This window comes from Vanacampus margaritifer, chromosome 11 (assembly GCF_051991255.1).
Source record: "Vanacampus margaritifer isolate UIUO_Vmar chromosome 11, RoL_Vmar_1.0, whole genome shotgun sequence".
Lineage (NCBI taxonomy): Eukaryota > Metazoa > Chordata > Actinopteri > Syngnathiformes > Syngnathidae > Vanacampus > Vanacampus margaritifer.
The window spans coordinates 15,149,132-15,167,780 of NC_135442.1; the positions used below are offsets into that span (position 1 = coordinate 15,149,132).

An 18,649-nucleotide genomic window follows, 5' to 3' on the forward strand; every position below is an offset into this window, starting at 1 on the left:
TTGCATGTTCTCCCCATGATTGCATGGCTTTTCTCCATGCAGGTATTGCATTTTCCCACGTTCCAAAAATACTATACGCATGTTTGGTTGACTTAAAATTAAATTGCTCATTGTTTTTTTTTTTTATGTTTTGTGTATGTTTTTGTTTTTTAAATGACTGATGACTTCATTTAGGCAGTGCCAGGCCTTTTGTTGTCACCCTTAAACACATTTAACATGGACTTTTGTTGTGACAGCAGATAAATGGAATCCAGCCTGGAACATGTCATTATGTCATCTTGTCAAATAAAGAAACAAAAATAATAAAAGGGCCATCCTCCCGATGAGTCACGATGCTTAGGAACGCCAGCGTTACACGACAGTGACAGAAAATGTGACCTCCTCGCTCCAGTGACTTTCCAAAACAAATGTTTGGACTGTGACAGCTTTTACTTGACTTTGTAGTGCTTTACATGAGAAAATAAATCATCCATTCAATGTGGACATCAGGTTGCAGCAAGACACTAACGAAGTTGTATCATTTCAGTTCACTGAGTTGCATGAATGACATTTTTCAACTTTTGTATTGAAATATAGCTCGTTTTTTCTTTTAATCGTCCGTCTTTTATGTTGTAAGATTGTAACGCTGCTCTTTTTGTTAAAATTATGACTGCACATATACATCCGCATGCTCGTAGCCACCTATGTAACTGTTTATGTGTCCACAATCAGTGTTTCATGAAATAAAATACACACATATCCAGAAACATGCTCAACACAAACACACTCATAGTACAAGCAAGATCAAGTCTATGGAAAAATTAACATCTATTTCACTAGATAATATGCATTTTACTATCCATTGCTTTGCTTTCGTGGCCTATTTCTTCAGTCCACTTGTATCTCTGTGTCTTGCTAACAGCCATTCAGAGTGACCATTTTTCACCGACGGCCAACACTGTGATTCATTAAATATATTTTCAAATTGTTTGTGTGTAAATCATCATCATTAAACATACTAGCTTGTCTCATTAAACAAACTGGTTTGGTCATGTGTGAGTACAACCGTATTGACCTTTGAACTACACGACTTAAAAAAAACTTTTTTTTTTTAAATTACACTACTGCAAGTGCGATTTAGAGAAGAATTACAAATAAAAGATAACGCTGTATGATGAGCTATTCTTAGAACCGATCTGCTGGCTATTCATGAGGGTCATTAGGGGTTCCTTGGTCATGTTCATATAGTGCTTAATCTTGAAAGGGTCTCAAATGGCTTCACACACCCACACCTGACAAATACTGGTGTCCCCAGGCATCATATTGGTGACCTCTGGTATAATGCAGTGCTACTTAATTATTTTCTGTTATTTTCCCCTAGGCAAAAGAAAATATGTGGTACCGGTATTTGTTTGTTTTAACTCATTCACTGCCATAAATTCATTTAAAAAAAAGATTATTAAAAATTCGGTGCGTCAGGCGATTAAAATTTTTAATCGTAATTAATCACACATTTTATATCTGTTCTAAATGTACAATAAAACAATTCTAGGTTTTTATTTTCTGTGGAAAAAAATGTTAAACTAATAGAAATAGTTAAAATGAATTGTTGACGTTTATAGCCGTCAATGGCAGTGAATGAGTTAATTTGGTATTATTATTATTATTATTATTATTATTATTATTATTATTATTATAGCATAGTCTTATTTTACTTTCTTAGTAATTCTTGCTGCCCTTTTAAGTTTATTATATCTGACTTTTCAAGGTTTCAAGGAATTTTCCTCAAAATTCAAACTATCCAAGGACTTTTTTTGGTCACATTTCCACATAACATGGCACAAAATAACAACATAAGATAAAATACATATGCTAAAGAGCTAAAGGTAATGTTATGCTTAAGAATAATGAACATTTTGTACTTGACAAAAAGAATATAGAGTTCAAGAATAAAGTGTTGAACGTGCAGCAATTAATGAACATGAGGCTATCATGATAGTTTTGAGTAGTTGAGTTTTAGTAGTGGAATAAATCCTAAATTTTGAAATCAACGAATGATCATTTTATTAATCGTAATTTCAATCTAAATGAAAATAATTGTGATTATGATTTTCCGCCCCATAATTGGTTAAGTAGCTCAATTAGCAACACCCTAGCTCCACTTCTGGCCATCATGGTAACGCTCTACAACCAGATTTTCACATGTGGATATTAAATGCACCATAATATTTTGATCCTTTTTGTGTTTTGAGCACAGAAGTCGAGACATTCTATCAAAACACATGCGAATTGTTTTAGATAGTGAAGAGGCACAAGGCCTAATATTTGCCCTAAAGCCAAATTAATCCGAGGTGGATTTGCCCTTTGGACTTGCGGGGGTGTCAAATGTGGTCGAGCGAGTTCCAGGGGGTGGAGCTTTAATGGAGGAAGTAGCCCCTTTAGATTGGCTGCGGTGTGTATGTGTGCTAACTAACTAACCTCCATAGTAAGTGTCGCGATTCACTGGATCGTCATATCGGGGCAGAATAACATCCACGGGGGTGCGGTGGACACGCCGCGCTCGGATCCGCTCGCGTGGACCTGAACGTCGGCTCGCGTGGGGCACTTCGATCGGAGCGGTGTGCGGCCGGCGCTCCCGAAGCGAGCAGTATGCATTTGGACTGCAGGCTGCTACTATGGAAGGAGCGGTAATGGTGGGCAGGGGGCCGACAGGGGCCGGGGTTCTCGTCCTGTCGATCCTCGTCATCATCCTCACCGCGGAAGGCTGCAGGGCGCAGAAAGGTGGGTGCGGAAAGCCCTCAATGAGTGGTGTAAACACTGGTGTGAGAAGGGGGGGAACACACAAACTAACGTAGTGTGTTACGAATGCAATGAAAAGTTGAGTTGTGTCCTAACATGGCCATTTTCGTGCGCGGAATTCCGTTTGCTTTTTGAGCGTTTGCAGCCGCCCGCCGCCATGCATTCGTTGCGCTAAAACCAGGAGAACCGGTTTTATTCATGTTGGGTTTTTTTGGGGCACGTGGAGCGTTTGAGGGCTCACACAAACGCCGATTTAAAACAAAGCGTTGAAGCAATAGTTTAAGATGCAAATTCGTACTTCCACCTTGGATTAAAATATCAAACGGAGGAAGGATCTTTTAAAATCCTACATGTTTTGAAGGAGCGTGGCTGCTTTTTTTTTTTTTTTGCCAATACGAGACAGCAGCACATGTCGGGCATGTTGTGGCCTTTCCCCTCGCTCCAATCACGCCAGTTCCTTCATGCTTTTATTGTGTGTGTGTACCACGAACCCTACATTTAATATGTTTGGAGCTACCTCAGGCACATTTGAGCGAATTGGGTTCAGTTTTAATGGGGTAAACTCAGGTGGGTAAAGTTTGGGGTTGGGGTAAAGAGTATGGGGGGGCATGACTGTAAACACGTGGACAATTTTGTTATAATAACTTTTAATTACAGCTCAAACGTCATGCAACTCAATCAAATCTGATATATAATGGCCTTGCGCTGACTGCAGTGGCACAAGGGGACAGTTGATTTAAAAGTGATGTGTTGTGGTGAGTTATTAGGAAGGTAACATGAGCTGCTGGTGAACATTGCGGTGAGTCAGAGCAGGGAAAGAGGCTTTTGTTTTTGTCCTGTTCAGCTGGATAATGTCCACCGGGAAGCTCTTGCGTAACAGATAAACACACTTCAGCTCTCCCTTTAAAAAAAATCTTTAAGGTCACAAGTTGACTTAAGTTGCACTTTTTGATGTATTGCTTACGATTAGCGCGTGTTGCGCAGCTGCAAAAGGGATTACAGTGGATCCTGTGAGGTTTTGACCTGAAAATTTCCCATAGGAAATAAAGTAGATAGATATAGTCTGTTCCTGGGTCAAAGCAACATTTAAAACAGTGTACAAGCAAGTTAACCACTGTTAGTAAAAGATAAACACGCGTCGCGTTAATGAGTAATTGTCAAGTAAAAAAAATGACCAAAGTAAATCGTTAAAACTGCTCAGAGCTTTGGAAGACTCACAAGATTTGGTGAAATCTTGTCCTATACGATGAAGGTCATAATTTGGAAAACATAATGCAAAACCCCTGAGACTAATCCTTTGGTGCTTGCTGAACAGAGCTCTAGTAAGGTATGAATGAGGTTATGCACAAGCTCACTTGTAGAAATAAGTGTTGCAAAATAGCCAAAGACGCAGAAACACGCAATTTGCTGAACTGTAGTCTGATGAAATTTCACTCGTGACATCAGTTACAATGGCAGAAGTGTGACAAAAAAGCCAAAGAAAAATCTTAAACCATGTCAAATCATGTTGTTGCTTGCTGAGCTGAGGTCTGAAGACCTATGTGATCTCTCTCCTGTAACCACGAGCTAAAACTTTTGATACCCGCTGAACTGATCTCTTGTGATGTATGAGGTCATATTATTATGTGTAGTAGGGAAAAGCCACCCCAAAAAGAAAGAAATAAAGAAAAACAAGCCAAGATTGAGGTTTGGCCCCAACAAGAGAAAAAGGTTCACCTGTTGGTTATGTTCTCGTTTCCGTGCAGGTGATGGCTGCGGCCCCACAGTGCTGGGCCCCAGTAGCGGGACGCTGTCGTCTCTGGGCTACCCGGGGCCGTACCCCAACAACACAGTGTGCGAGTGGGAGATCAGCGTGCCCCCTGGCAACAGGGTCCACTTCTGCTTCGCCGAGCTGGACATCGACGACAGCGACTGCCAGGTCAACTACCTCCGCCTGTACAACGGCATCGGACCTGCCAGGAGCGAGATCGGTAAGCATGCGAGTGGCGCGGACGCATGCGATAAGCAAAAAGTTAAAATGGGGTTCATCTTTCGATGAAATTGACTGGCTTCTGCAGTGTCACAAAAATATGAAGAACCCCCCCCAAAAGCTAAAACCACAAAAACAATTCTTTGATGAGGTCGTTTGCCATATGCTGAAATCTCACAAGCTTTGCTTGCTGTGGTAATGATTCCTATTTTTAGAACAAGTTTCACGAAATGGCTAAAAATGATAGATTAATGCTTTGATGTTTACTGAACTCTGTTTGAGAGAGCTTATAAAAAACATTGAATTAAGTATTATTTGACACAACTATTTGTGCTACTAGTACATCTTAAATAAATCACTTTATTGTGTTTGTTTATAAATAGCGTAATAGATAACTGCCTAGTAAACCAAACATACGAAGCACATTTACTCTTATTGCGCTAACATCAAGCTAGAAAGGTTTTAAAGTAGCACTAAAAAAGGCTTAGCTTCGTATGTTATCTTGTGCCAACAAGGACTGAGGTGTGAAAGCAGTTGGCTTATTAAGACAGCCAGTATTTATCATTAGACAATATCATATAATACATTTCACTCCAACATAAGCTTAACAATTTACTTACTATTCCAGTGTGTTCCAGTCAGAATCAAGTCAGTTTAGCTAGCAACAAAATTAGCCTCTCGGCTATCAACTCTACAGGACTGAGAAGATAATTGGATGCAGTTCTGTGCGAGTCTTAAAGTTTGTTTAAAAAAATATATATATTACATATTTTTCTAACTAACATTACTTTTATTGTGCCACAGCGAAGTACTGCGGTTTGGACGTGAAGGTGAACAAGCTAATAGAGTCCACCGGCAACCAGGTTACCGTTCAATTCATGAGCGGGACCCACCACACTGGACGTGGATTCTACCTGTCGTATTCCACCACAGACCACACAGGTAACCTGCTCAAGGCACTTTTGTTTTTGCTATATGTGATGTGTTTTCACAAAATCAGGCATAGGTCACGGAGATTAGTTTTGCGTAAATAGCAAAAAATACATCGTTTGGACAAAAATAGCAATTTTGAGATTTGGCCAAAAATAACCAGCCAGGTAATTCTCTATTTAAATGTCTCTATTTTCATTTCCCAGCAGTACAAAACGTTTTCCTTATGTTTCATTTTCTACTCAGCCGGTGTAGTCGTGACTTTACTTTTTCACGCCACAAGAAGAGGAAGTGGTGACGTCCATTAGGTCTAGTCACGGTGATTATCTTTTACAAATAGAGTTTTTTTTTTTTTTGTGTGTGTGTGTGTGTGTGTGCATTTTTGTTGTTGTGCATGTCACCGCAAATGTACACTTAAAAGGTGAACCACGTGGCTGCTGACCGGCAAACAATATAGGTCACCATAGCAACCATTTGTGGTGAGTGGCGGGGGAGTTGTGTTAGTCACTTTGACTCAGCGGCTGGTAGACCAGATCATTTTTACGCCACGAGATTTCTGGTGAATTCTCGGAAAGTCGGGTTGACTCGTGGAAATGTCAAAGTTTGGATTGCAAAACTGGTTACCGTTAAAACGTCAACATATTTAAAATTTGTGACATTTTCAAGTCTGCATTAAGTGGCATTCTCTGGTGTAATAAGTCTTAAAAGTACATTTAGTGGTGAGCATAGCAATTACCTGGCTGAAATTGAATTGAGTGAATGTGAAATATTGATTGTAAAGAATTTGCATTGTGAAATCAAATGTGTGAAAAACCTCCAAAAAAAAAAAGCAATACAGAATTTGAATGGAGAAAAAAAATCTCATAGAAACTTCGTAACTTAAGATTTTTATTATAAATGTCTCGCACATTTGTGGTCAAGGCAATCACAGGGCCCATATAGACAAACAACCATTCATACTCACATTCACACTGTAATTGATTGGGAATTGAATGCATGCTACCTGCACATACACTAAGTCAGACGAGTCACTCTTTAAAGGAGAACTCAACCTTAAACATTTCTTGACAGCAATATGTCAAATGTGACCTCACTAGTCTAAACATTAGTTAAGCAGCAAAATCCAACTGTTTTTAGCCATCTCAGGGGGCGGCCATTTTGCCACTTGCTGTCAACTAAAGATGACATCACAGTTGCTCAGGGTTCAGGCAACGACCAATCACAGCTCACCTGTTTTCTGAAGCTGAACTTAGCTGTGTCTTAAAGCTGCTAATTCCTTAGACAACATAATTGTTCACATCAACTTGTTCTGACATTATTGACTTTAGATATCATCACCTGCCTGCACAAAGGAAGTGATTTCCCCGAGGCGGAGTTCAGGTAAAATCCTCAATGTTTGCATAATGGAGGCATTTGTTTGTTGATTTTTGTCCAACTTTCATTTTTATTCTCTCTCTTCCCAAGCAAATACTGTCCAGCGGGATGCTTGACGTCAACCGAGGAGGTTTCTGGAACGATACCGAATGGCTACAGAGAGGTGAGCAAAACCATTTTCTCTATAGTAAAGTTGGGAAATCGAAATCTTACAGTAGTGCCACTGTGGCCATCATGGAGCACATTTGCACAAGGACCTTGGACTGTTGGAATTATTGTTGAAATTTAGCCTTGGGGAAATTAACTCATTGACTCACAGCCATTTTCACTGAAGTAAACCCCTTCGCGCCCGGCTGTTTTACTGGATTTTGATTGATTTTGCAAGGCCCACAGAATATTGTGTTCTATTGCTATACAAACATGGAACCTACCAAAAAAAGATTCAAGTCTTTTCTTTCATCAGGAAAAAATATATATTTCTGTTTCTGTTTAGTAGCAATTAGCATTAGAATATAGCTAAGTTTTATCATTATTCACAAATCGGTTTAGAACTGTGAGTAAATGAGCTTGTTTGCAACACGGCCCTGGTTGATCTCTTATACTCTGCTGCCACCGTTTTTGTAATTGCTACCGTTGCTTCACACGTTCTCTGCAGTTCAGAGGCTGCATCAAAGCCTTCTGCATGCTCTCGCATACCCCCCCCCTAAAAACATATAAATACATCGTTGGGACACTTAAAACATTTAAAATAGAACATATTTATACGTTTTTGGGTGCAAATGAGTTAATCAGGGCCAAACCTGGCTGGTCAAATGTGTTCAAACGCGAGTGCAGTCGTGTCACCTCTCACTTAAACTAACATTTTTATGGGTCCATATTTGAATCTAAGCTCACCATTACCCAGGATAGCCACTCTCTGCAAATTGTACTTTGTACCTTGTTTAAGCCATTAAATTGATCTGATATCGAACGCCTCTTGAAAATACTCAGAATCCATCTCTTGTTGTTACAAAGCGCCTGTCGTTCCCACGCTAATTAGCTTTCAGTCTGTTTAGATCACACTGAGCAATTTGAATTCGGCCCGCTATCTAGTTAGACGGAACGCTAACGAAATAAGCGGTGGCTGATTTGATTTGCTTCAGTCGGCACTTTAAAAACGGCACCTGACACCTGGCTGGTCAGGACACGTTGGTACTTCTGTCGTCTCTGCAAAGTCAGGTTAGGCTAGTAACTGTAACAATTACCGATGCAAAGTGACTCACAAATGTTAAATTCACCTGTTATGAATGATATAATATCAAAATAACTTTATTGAACTATTGTTGAATGCTGAGAAATGTCAGTTTGACAAAATGCCAAATAGAATTAAATGAATATAGGACTAAAAAGTTGACTAAAAGTTGTCGTAGTAGTTACAATTACTGCTGGAATTGCATCTAAATGCTGAAAAATGTCAACTAGAGAAATACAATGAGCATATCATAGCAAAACTAAGATACAAAACAAATATGGGCTAGTGCAGGCAGTGATGTCTTGAGGGTACGAGGGAATTACGGTTTGCCCTTCATTGAGCCTCGTTGTAGTTTGACCTTGTGTTTTTGTGCTCTCTACTTTTTGGTATCTGACTCTGCGGGGGCACGATGATGTCATCGCCGCATGTTTCAACCGAGGGAGGACGAAGGAGGGGGGGAGGGCTACGTGGTGGTAGTGGTGGGCTGGGCTTTGAGGGAGTGGGGCGCCCCTCAGGAACAGAGGAGGGCCCGGGTCACAGGGGTGAAACGGAGGTGAGATAATAGTTTGGCCCAGAAGAAAAGAGCTCCTAATCCAGTGCAGCTGCAACGTGTTCTCGGAGGGTGACTCAGTGCGGCTGACATGCTGGACAACACCTCACTTTGTCTGCATGTCATATGGAGTATATGTGTGCGCTGTATGCATGCGTGCGTGCGCATCCCATCATGTTATTATGATGACTATGGAGGCCTGACACACGGACACGGCGTTGGCGGCAGGGTGCAGCTCTCCAGTTCACTTTCAAGCAATACAGTTAGATTAATTCAGGATGATGCTGTTTGTTTTTTAACTCATTCACTGCCATTGACGGCTATTGACGTCAAAAATTCATTTGAACTATATCTATTAGTTTAAAATGTTTTCCACTTTTGTAACAAGAGTATGAAAACCTAGAATTTTTTTCATTGTACATTTAGAACAGATATAAAATGTATGATTAATCATGAGTTAACTATTTAAGTCATGCGATTAATTGCAATTAAAAAATTATCGCCTGATGCGATTAAAGAAAAGAAAAGATTATTAAAAATTAGGAGGGTCAGGCGATTAAATGTTTTTCATCGTAATTAATTGCATGCCTTCACAAGTTAACTCACGATTAATCACAAATTTTATATCTGTTCTAAATGTACAATAAAAGATTCGTCAAAAATTCATTTGAACTATATCTATTAGTTTAAAATGTTTTCCACTTTTGTAACAAGAGTATGAAAACCTAGAATTTTTTTTATTGTACATTTAGAACAGATATAAAATGTATGATTAATCATGAGTTAACTATTTAAGTCACGCGATTAATTGCAATTAAAAAATTATCGCCTGATGCGATTAAAGAAAAGATTATTAAAAATTAGGAGGGTCAGGCGATTACATATTTTCATCGTAATTAATTGCCTGCCTTCACAAGTTAACTCACGATTAATCACAAATTTTATATCTGTTCTAAATGTACAATAAAAGATTCGTCAAAAATTCATTTGAACTATATTAGTTTAAAATGTTTTCCACTTTTGTAACAAGAGTATGAAAACCTAGAATTTTTTTTATTGTACATTTAGAACAGATATAAAATGTATGATTAATCATGAGTTAACTATTTAAGTCATGCGATTAATTGCAATTAAAAAATTATCGCCTGATGCGATTAAAGAAAAGATTATTAAAAATTAGGAGGGTCAGGCGATTACATATTTTCATCGTAATTAATTGCATGCCTTCACAAGTTAACTCACGATTAATCACAAATTTTATATCTGTTCTAAATGTACAATAAAAAATTCTAGGTTTTCATACTCTTGTTAAAAAAAATGGAAAGACATGTTAAACTAATAAAAATAGTTCAAATGAATATTTGACGTCTATAACTGTCAATGGCAGTGAATGAGTTAATTGTAAACACACAGATTCAAAAAGGTGCTAATGAGTTGCCATAGTTGTTAAAGCTTATGCACTATTTTTTTTGGGAGGGGGGGGTGGATTGTGTGATACAGTTGATTATTGGAAGGATTCTTTGAATTACAACATGAATCAGTACCACGCGATTGTGTCGTGTTGCTAAGACGTCACACTGTTTATATAACAGCCGGGGCAAACATAACATACAGAGTTTTGCTCGGAAGTGGAGTGTGTGTTTGCGTATTATGGGAAATTTGAAGCAGTCATCAGGCGAGTGTTGATCGCCCGCGGCGTGTATGGGAATAAATACATGTTGCAAACACGCTCGTCACTCCGCAGGATCGCCCCACGACTCGTTAGTGCCAAATTCCTCTAGTGGGCCTTTACCAGCCCTAAAAAAGAAATCACAGCTGTTCCCGGGAAGTCTCTTTTTGTGTTTAGGGTAGCACGTTTAAAATGGAATACAGCCGGCGTGGTGATTCACTACCTGAGACAGTCCAGCATTCTCGCCAATAGAGGTGACATCGCAGCGACTCACGGGCTTCCCATTTGCTGTAGTGTGAGCGACATGCATGCAGTTTTGATTATTGCCACTGTCAGACGTATTGATTTACCTTCTGTCAAGAGTATTTTATTTCCATTTTGTATAGTTTTAGTTTATTTGACATACTGTATGTTCAATTTTATTATGTATTATATGCAATTCAAAATATATTTTGTTATCATTTTGTCACTTTCGTTTATTTATTCCCCAAGTATTTGCTGGTTACTTCATCCACTTAAGGAAAATAAATGCCTCTCTTGAGCTAATGCCTCACCTTTTTTCCAGTTGGAAATTAAGTTATATTAATAGTTAATTAATAATTATATAATAATAAAATAATTAATTGTTAAATTAAATTATTTGGAAAAAAATGGTAGTAAGTGCAACTACAGCGATATTGTCCACACACAGACAATTTAGTGTTAAATGTTGACCCCCATTTGAATTATTTTGCTAACCAAAACAGCAGCACCTTAAACAGTTCCCAGTCCCAAATGAAGTCAAGTGTAGGGTTTTACTGATATTAGATTTTTTTTTGAGGGGGGAGGGGGGGGTGGGAAACACTGAAATGTGAATGACAACATTCTTCATAGATTTTTAAATGTTTTAATTTTTGCCACCTGTCTAGTCGTCTCCCCTGTGTTTGGCCGCCGTCCACGCTGGCGTGGTGTCCAACGCCGTGGGGGGAATTATCCATGTGGTGAGCAGTAAAGGTATCCCGCACTACAAGGGCACATTGGCTAACAACGTCACGTCCACTGGGTAAGGAAGAAAGAACCACACATTGACTAATTATTATTTTGTCACCGCCTCACCCCGCCCTAATTGACTTTTTATTGCCCCACAGAGGAATCCTGTCAAACAGTCTTTTCACCTTCAGAACAAATGGTAGATGTCACATGGTTACCGTGTAAAAAGGATAACACCAAATGCATTTGGTTGACCTTTTTTTTTTAAAAAAAAAAAATAATTTTTTTTGAAGGCTGCTATGGAACGCTGGGGTTAGAGTCCGGCGGCGTAGCGGATATTCAAATCTCCGCCTCGTCCGTGTGGGAGTGGAATGACATGGCAGGCCAGCTCAGCGTGTGGGCACCGTCAGGGGCTCGGCTAAAAAAGGCGGGCCTGCCCTGGGCGCCCTCCCAGAGTGACCAACACCAATGGCTGCAGGTGGACCTGAAACGACAGAAGAGGATCACAGGTACTGACCTGGCAGCCAAAATATTAAGCACACCACTTAGCTGTTGTATCATAAATCCTGTCGTGGATTTGATTGATTCACTTCAGCGCAACATCACATAAATTTTTTCCAACTGGGGATGTCAGTCGATTGAAATTTTTACTTGTAGTTAATCTCAGATTTCAATAATTAACTTGTGATTAATGGCGTGCTATATCTGTTGTAAAAGTGCAATAAAATAGTTTTCCCCCCAGGTTTTTCGTACTTGTGTTGATAATCATAAAAATGAAAAATGTTATCTTTTACTTCATTGATACATTCATTTCATAGTGATTCATAAAGTTATTTGAAGTTAAAAAAAGATGTACTGTAAAAAGGAGTGCGAGACACTGATTTGTGTTGTGGTTGTATTTCTGCCACTAGATGTCATTAGCGTTTCGTTTTAGACATTGGTGACAGCAAAATATATATTTTTTAATATTAACTCATTCACTCCCAGCCATTTTCACTGAAGCAAACCCATTCGCTCCCAGCTGTTTTACTGGATTTTGACTGATTTTGCAAGGCCCACAGAATATTGTGTTTTATTGCTATATAAACAGGGAACGATGATATTTTTATCTGTTTCCGTTTTGCAGCAATTAGCATTAGAATATAGCTACGTTTCATCATTATTTACAAATCTGTTTAGAACTGTAGGTAAATGATCTTTTTTTCAACATGGCCCTGGCTGACCTTTTGCTCTGCTGGCCGTTTTTGTAATAACTACCATTTTTTCAACTGTTCTCTGCAGTTGAGGCTGCATCAAAGCCTTCTTTATGCTCTAGCATAAAATGACCCCCCCCCCCCCATTAAAAACGTATAAATACGTCTTTGGGACACTTAAAACATTTAAAATAGAACATATTTTTACGTTTTGGGGAGCAAATGAGTTGTGGACTTTGAAAATCGTAAACTACAACATGACCCTCAGCCCCACAAATATATCGCTGCCGTCGGGCCAAAACCTCCAAAATAGTCACTTTTCAGGAGACACCAAAGCCCAGCATTTTCGTTCAACCATCAGCAAAATAAGCCATTTTCAACCCTTTAGAAAGAAACCCTTTAAAAATAACATCAACATGTGTGGACTGACTAATAGCATATATTTTTGAAAAAATATGGAATTGAGCAAATGATGAACTTTCAGCCCAACGGCAACGATATGCATTGTTATATTACTGCAATTTTTTTTTATAGTGACTCCATTGTCTGCCTTTAGTTTGTCACGTTTTATACAGATGCACATTGCAGTGACGCAGCTTTCCTGCTAACGAACCAGAAATAACGCTGAGGTGTTACGCTAGCTATCGTCTGTAAATTGTATCACGACAAGTATAGCCGACTACACTCCGAGAGTGACCATGCATTCCCATGCAGGCAAGCGGTGGCGGTGCTCCACTTTCTTCTCTTTACTTCTAGTGAAACGTTTGATTTTCTTCCATGAAGGCATCACCAGCACGGGCTCTACGCTGAGGGAGTACCCGTACTACGCGGCGGCGTACCGCGTCCTCTACAGTCACGATGGCCAGCGCTGGCTCTGCTACAAGGAGGCCAACTCCACACAAGACATGGTAACACCAGCAGCTAATCAGTTTAGCAATAACGTCACTGGCATCCATGTCGGGCAAATTGACAGGGGAAAAAAAAGACTCTGATGGCTGAGGGGGGGTCGCACACTTGACTGTGTTGCCATAGCAACAGGTATTGATTCGGGGTTTATCTCAGGAAATGAGTGGTTTGAGTCGAGTGCTGGGATGCGCACGGCTTTAATAATAAATGGATAGGGACTAAGTGGCCTGTTTTGCGAACGTCGCTGTTTTCTTGCGATTTCAGATTTTCCAAGGCAACATCAACTACCTGGACGAGGTGAGGAATAATTTCATCCCCCCCATCGAGGCGCGCTACGTGAGGATCAATCCAACCTGGTGGCAACAGAGGATCGCTATCAAGGTGGAGCTGCTCGGGTGCCAAGTGGCAGGTGAGAGCGCAATGCGTAACGGGTGGTATTTAATTTTTTTTTTTTTTTCTGGCGAGCTCAGTATTGTTCATTCGGTAATTTTACCGATTTGACATGTCATCATCATTGTTCTCTCTTTTTTTTATTTTTATAATTTTTTTATTTTGTATGTGCGTGTGTGAGCGTGTATTCATTAGTTCACCTAAAACCTATTAAAAAATCCCATACCGTTCACCTAAACCGAACACTTCCAGCCAGTCGTGAGGCCGTCAGGAGACCCGAGGAAGGACCAAAGAAAAGAAAGGAAAGTGAAATCCAGCACCGACCAGACACCACCCACCGGGCCACAGTTTTTTTTTTTTTTTCGTTTTTAACGCCATCTTAGTGTCCCGTGTTGGCAAAACGACTCTGAACGAAGCTGTTCATTTCGGTTGCTACGATACAGCTTGGTATGTTTTCACCTATTGCTGCGGTTTGGATTAGTGCTCGGGACCAAGTCCTGACGCGAATGGCGAAAATGAAGTAATGAATGCCCACCCAAAAAGGTTAGTAATTGCCTATAGATGCCATAAAATGGCAGCAAAGTATTTTTTTTTCACTATTAGACAAGGCGAAAACTTGACTCACTTAAATAGCTCATTGGTACCAACGTGGTGCCAAAGTTGACTAGAAATGGTTTTAACAAGAGCACAAAAACAGCAAATAGGTGAGTTTTCAGGTAATTACAGACAATAGATTCCCCCCAAAACTCCAGAAATGGGTGAATTTGTGAAGGACAAATGGCTAATATGCAGATTCACAGTTTACCTTGAATTAGATGGGATATGATTAGGGATGGACGAGTACTGGTAACAGCCTTATTTTTAGGTATCGGGTTATCGTGGAGGCTTCCGATACCAGCCACCAATATTAAAGGTAAAAAAAATTTAAAAGGCAAGTCATCCCCGGCAGTAGTTGGCGGCAGTTTGACACACCTGCGAATTATCATCTGTGTCAGGTTTTGTTCACAATGTATCAGACAGACACAAGATCAGTTTTTTTTGCGTACAAAGTGCAGTGTCAGGGTTTCTGCGGGTCATTAAAAAGCAATAAAAGTCATGGGATTTGCTAGAGTTAAGGCCTTAAATGAAATCATGGCGCATTAAATATGATGTCGAGATGCTTTATTTTACACCGTTGTGCAAATAAGCACTTTAACATAATTTAACAATAATGAATGAGATACAAATATATACGGTATACTGGATTTGTGAGGACTGGTGACAAGTTGTAATTTACAATGAACAAAAAATGCTCATCTTCCAAATACCAATTGCTCTGAATTTGAAAAGAAAAATGTACTGTTCCTGTCACCAACATCCAACATGAAACACGAATGCCACTTAGAGGAAGAAAATGACCATTCCCATAAAAAATTGATGTTTAAAAAATCAATTCGGCCGCATATCGAATCGATTCGAGAATTGCGCGCTGTAATATCGCGATATATTGCCGAATCGATTTTTTCGAACACTCTATTTTAAAGGGAATTAAGTGTAGAATTTGAATATATGAATATCTCAATTTAGATTTTTTTTTTGGGGGGGGAACATAAGGACTCTTTTGCCAGAGCCGGTCACATATACTTTTATTTGTGCACATGTAAATGTAGTATGACATGGGCATTAAATTTTAAGTTTTAAGGCTGCATTAAAAAGGAACCCTGGGTAGTATAATGGTGGCGCTAGGAACAAAACCGTCTCTCAAACGTCATGTCTTCTGGTGAAAACAGCCGCTGGATCAGGTTTTCCCTTAAAAAAAAAAACGGATCCGTAGCACCATGTCTAATAGTAGCTTAAGCTGCGCTGTTCTCCACAGCGAGGAAGGGTATGGAGCCGAGGATGTTCCCGCCGGGCCGTTTCACCCCTCGCCCGGCAGCACCCAAACGCCCGCGAACGTTCGGCAAGACCACACCCCCTCCGGACATCAGAAACACCACCGTGCCGCCTCTCACTGGCAAAGGTGCGTTTATAACAATAAATATATATATTTTTTAAAACCCGCTTCATTTGAAGTAAATTGTTTTATTTTTATTACTCAGAGGTGGCGCTGGCTGCCGTCCTGGTGCCCGTCTTGGTCATGGTGTTAACAGCACTCATCTTACTAGTGGTTTGTGCTTGGCACTGGAGGAGTCGGTAAGTCTTCGCTCATCATGACTTGACAAAAATAAAAAAAAATCATTGACTTTATGACTCGGCATCGCCGTTTATAGGAAGAAGAACTCCGAAGGAACGTACGATCTTCCTCACTGGAATCGCACCGGTGCGTCATCATCCTTCTTTTTACCGTCTATCCTTTCCCGGCAACTTCCCAATTTAGAATTAGCCGTGTTGTCCTCGCAGACTGGTGGAAGAGTATGAAGCAGCTGCTGCCGTCCAAAATGGTGGAGGCGGAGGACTCGGTGCGCTACAGCAGCAGCGAGGTGGGCCGGCTCACGGCGAGGGGCGCCGTTACGAGCCTGCACGCCGAACCCGCAGGTACCAATTGTTTGCCGTACTGACCATCAGATTGAAAGCATCACAATAGGTCACAAACAAATGAACTCCAAATATCAAATCATCTTTCCCTATTGAAATGAATGGAAATGCTATTTATCTGTTCCAGCCCTACATTGTGCTCCTTCTGGTGTGTGTGCCTTGGCCACCAGGGTGCAGTATAATACAGACATAAAAAGAAGAGTTTCACAACTAACTCGGATAAAGACTATATTGTTATACTGTTTGTTTCTGTGTTGCTTCAGTGTTTGTGTTCAAATATTTGTTGCTTAAAAGATTACAAGGCCTGACCAATATGGTTTTTATTGACCGATTCATTCAAATAAAAAATAAAAATAAAATTACTATTTTGGTCCCTCAACCCTTAGAACAATGATAAAAGAAAATGTAATTGTTTTACATCGTTTTGTCATATTTCTTTAACAGAACAGTACAAAGAGCAAAATCGGCAAAAATCTGCCAATTTCAAAATAAAAATTTGAGTATTTGAATGCTATTTTTGTCTTATGTTATAATGTGAAAGGAAAAAAACAAAACAAATATGACAATTAATAGATAATATACTACTGTATATAATTAGTCAGGCCCTAGTTAGATCACCGCCACTATCGAGGCTATTCGTTAGCCTGCCTGACATTGTGTATTAGCATTAAGCTAGCGGACATTCGTAGGCTAAAGCTGTGCGCTGTTTTAAATACATGTGCTTGAAATGCACATTGTGTAATTTTCTTGGTTTTATGTTTAGTTCCAAGTTTTTTTGTTTTTTTTAAGTTGTTGAATATCTGCCAAACTGCTGCTTGTTTTGAAATGAGTTAAGTTGAAGTGTCTGACAACGTCTAGCACTCCTATCGCTTATTTTTTGCTCAGGAATGATCCGATGAGCAACAGCTCGTTTCCCAGAACTCCTAAATTTGCTTACTTGCAAGTCAAGGCACCACTGTATAGATTTCAAATACCACGCTATATACTGCAAATAGAAGCGATTCTTAGTATTCATCTTATTATAAGCACATATTAGTAGTAAGTATGTAACAATCTCCATAATTTGGACGGTCCAATTATGGCAATTACGTCTTTCATTTGCCATGTGGAGTTGCTTGAAAAATAGTTTCCATGTTGACAGGCTCTCTGCCACACACGGTAGTTTGAATAGTAAGATTTGCACAGATGCAAGTGCCGAATTCACGTGTCCTGGTTGGTTCGCCAATATTGGAGGTCGCCATGGGAAGAAAAAAAAGATGCGGTTTGTCATAATACATCACATCTGCATCAGTTTGAAGATACAATTAATTGTTGCATTCTGTGGCTTCAAAGCAGTCTTGCGTGAGTGAGTACAAATTATTTGATGCTGTACTTGTGTAGAATTTCCATGTACAGGTATGTGTACTTGATATTTTTTTGACATAAATATGTACTTTGACACATTTACGTCAACCATTTTCAATACTGCAAAAAAAATCACTGGAAATTGTTTATGACGCGTAAACTGTAGTGTACACAACTAGCTATCATACACCAAAATTAAACAAAAATAAATAAAAATTCCAACTACTCACTTAAAAAAAAAAAGTTTACTTTCAATACTCAGTATTCAATTTATAATAAATGTCTCCATTGGTAATTGTTGACTTCAACTTGTACCAAAAATGTATTTTTGTGAAGATACATGTACTTGCTTACAAAAATAATTTCAACATTAGAAGGCTCTTGCTAAAACTGTGACAAGTCTGAACAGCATTTGTGAGGTGTTCTGGCTGATCCACTGTTGTGTGTAAAACACACCAGCAGGTGGCAGTATTCAACATTTTTAACAGTTAAGAGCAGGGTAACGAAAGAAGCTGATTTCTCCCCTACCCAACCTCTTTTAAATATGCTTGTCCAATAAAAACATGCATCTTCAAATTTTATTTTAATAAAAAAAACAAATATTTATCACATTTGTATCTCTGTGTAAATTGTTTTATAACATATTTCCATTTATTGTATCTGTCCAGAATACGCGCAGCCCCTGGTGAGCGGCGTGACAACATTGGGCGCCCGGTCCACCTTTAAACCCGACGAGGGTCCCGACCCGGGCTACAGCGACCCCGACCTGTACGACGCGCCCATCTCACCCGACGTCTACCACGCGTACGCCGAGCCCCTGCCTGCCTCAGGA

The 18,649-nt window shown here is 39.6% G+C and overlaps 1 protein-coding gene across 1 annotated transcript in view; it reads left to right on the top strand.

Moving 5' to 3' along the window:
* The first annotated feature begins 2,183 nt into the window (after nt 1-2,183).
* dcbld2 (discoidin, CUB and LCCL domain containing 2) overlaps nt 2,184-18,649 on the top strand; it is a 17,181-nt gene continuing 715 nt past the window's right edge. The window contains exons 1-15 of the mRNA XM_077580593.1: nt 2,184-2,760; nt 4,524-4,748; nt 5,552-5,689; nt 7,006-7,057; nt 7,142-7,214; nt 11,410-11,543; nt 11,629-11,669; nt 11,764-11,979; nt 13,447-13,571; nt 13,834-13,978; nt 15,815-15,958; nt 16,038-16,131; nt 16,209-16,258; nt 16,339-16,473; nt 18,486-18,649. The exon at nt 18,486-18,649 is cut by the window's right edge and continues 715 nt beyond it. Coding sequence (XP_077436719.1) covers nt 2,655-2,760; nt 4,524-4,748; nt 5,552-5,689; nt 7,006-7,057; nt 7,142-7,214; nt 11,410-11,543; nt 11,629-11,669; nt 11,764-11,979; nt 13,447-13,571; nt 13,834-13,978; nt 15,815-15,958; nt 16,038-16,131; nt 16,209-16,258; nt 16,339-16,473; nt 18,486-18,649 — 1,842 coding nt within the window. The 5' untranslated portion in view covers nt 2,184-2,654. The remainder of the gene's footprint in view (nt 2,761-4,523; nt 4,749-5,551; nt 5,690-7,005; nt 7,058-7,141; nt 7,215-11,409; nt 11,544-11,628; nt 11,670-11,763; nt 11,980-13,446; nt 13,572-13,833; nt 13,979-15,814; nt 15,959-16,037; nt 16,132-16,208; nt 16,259-16,338; nt 16,474-18,485) is intronic.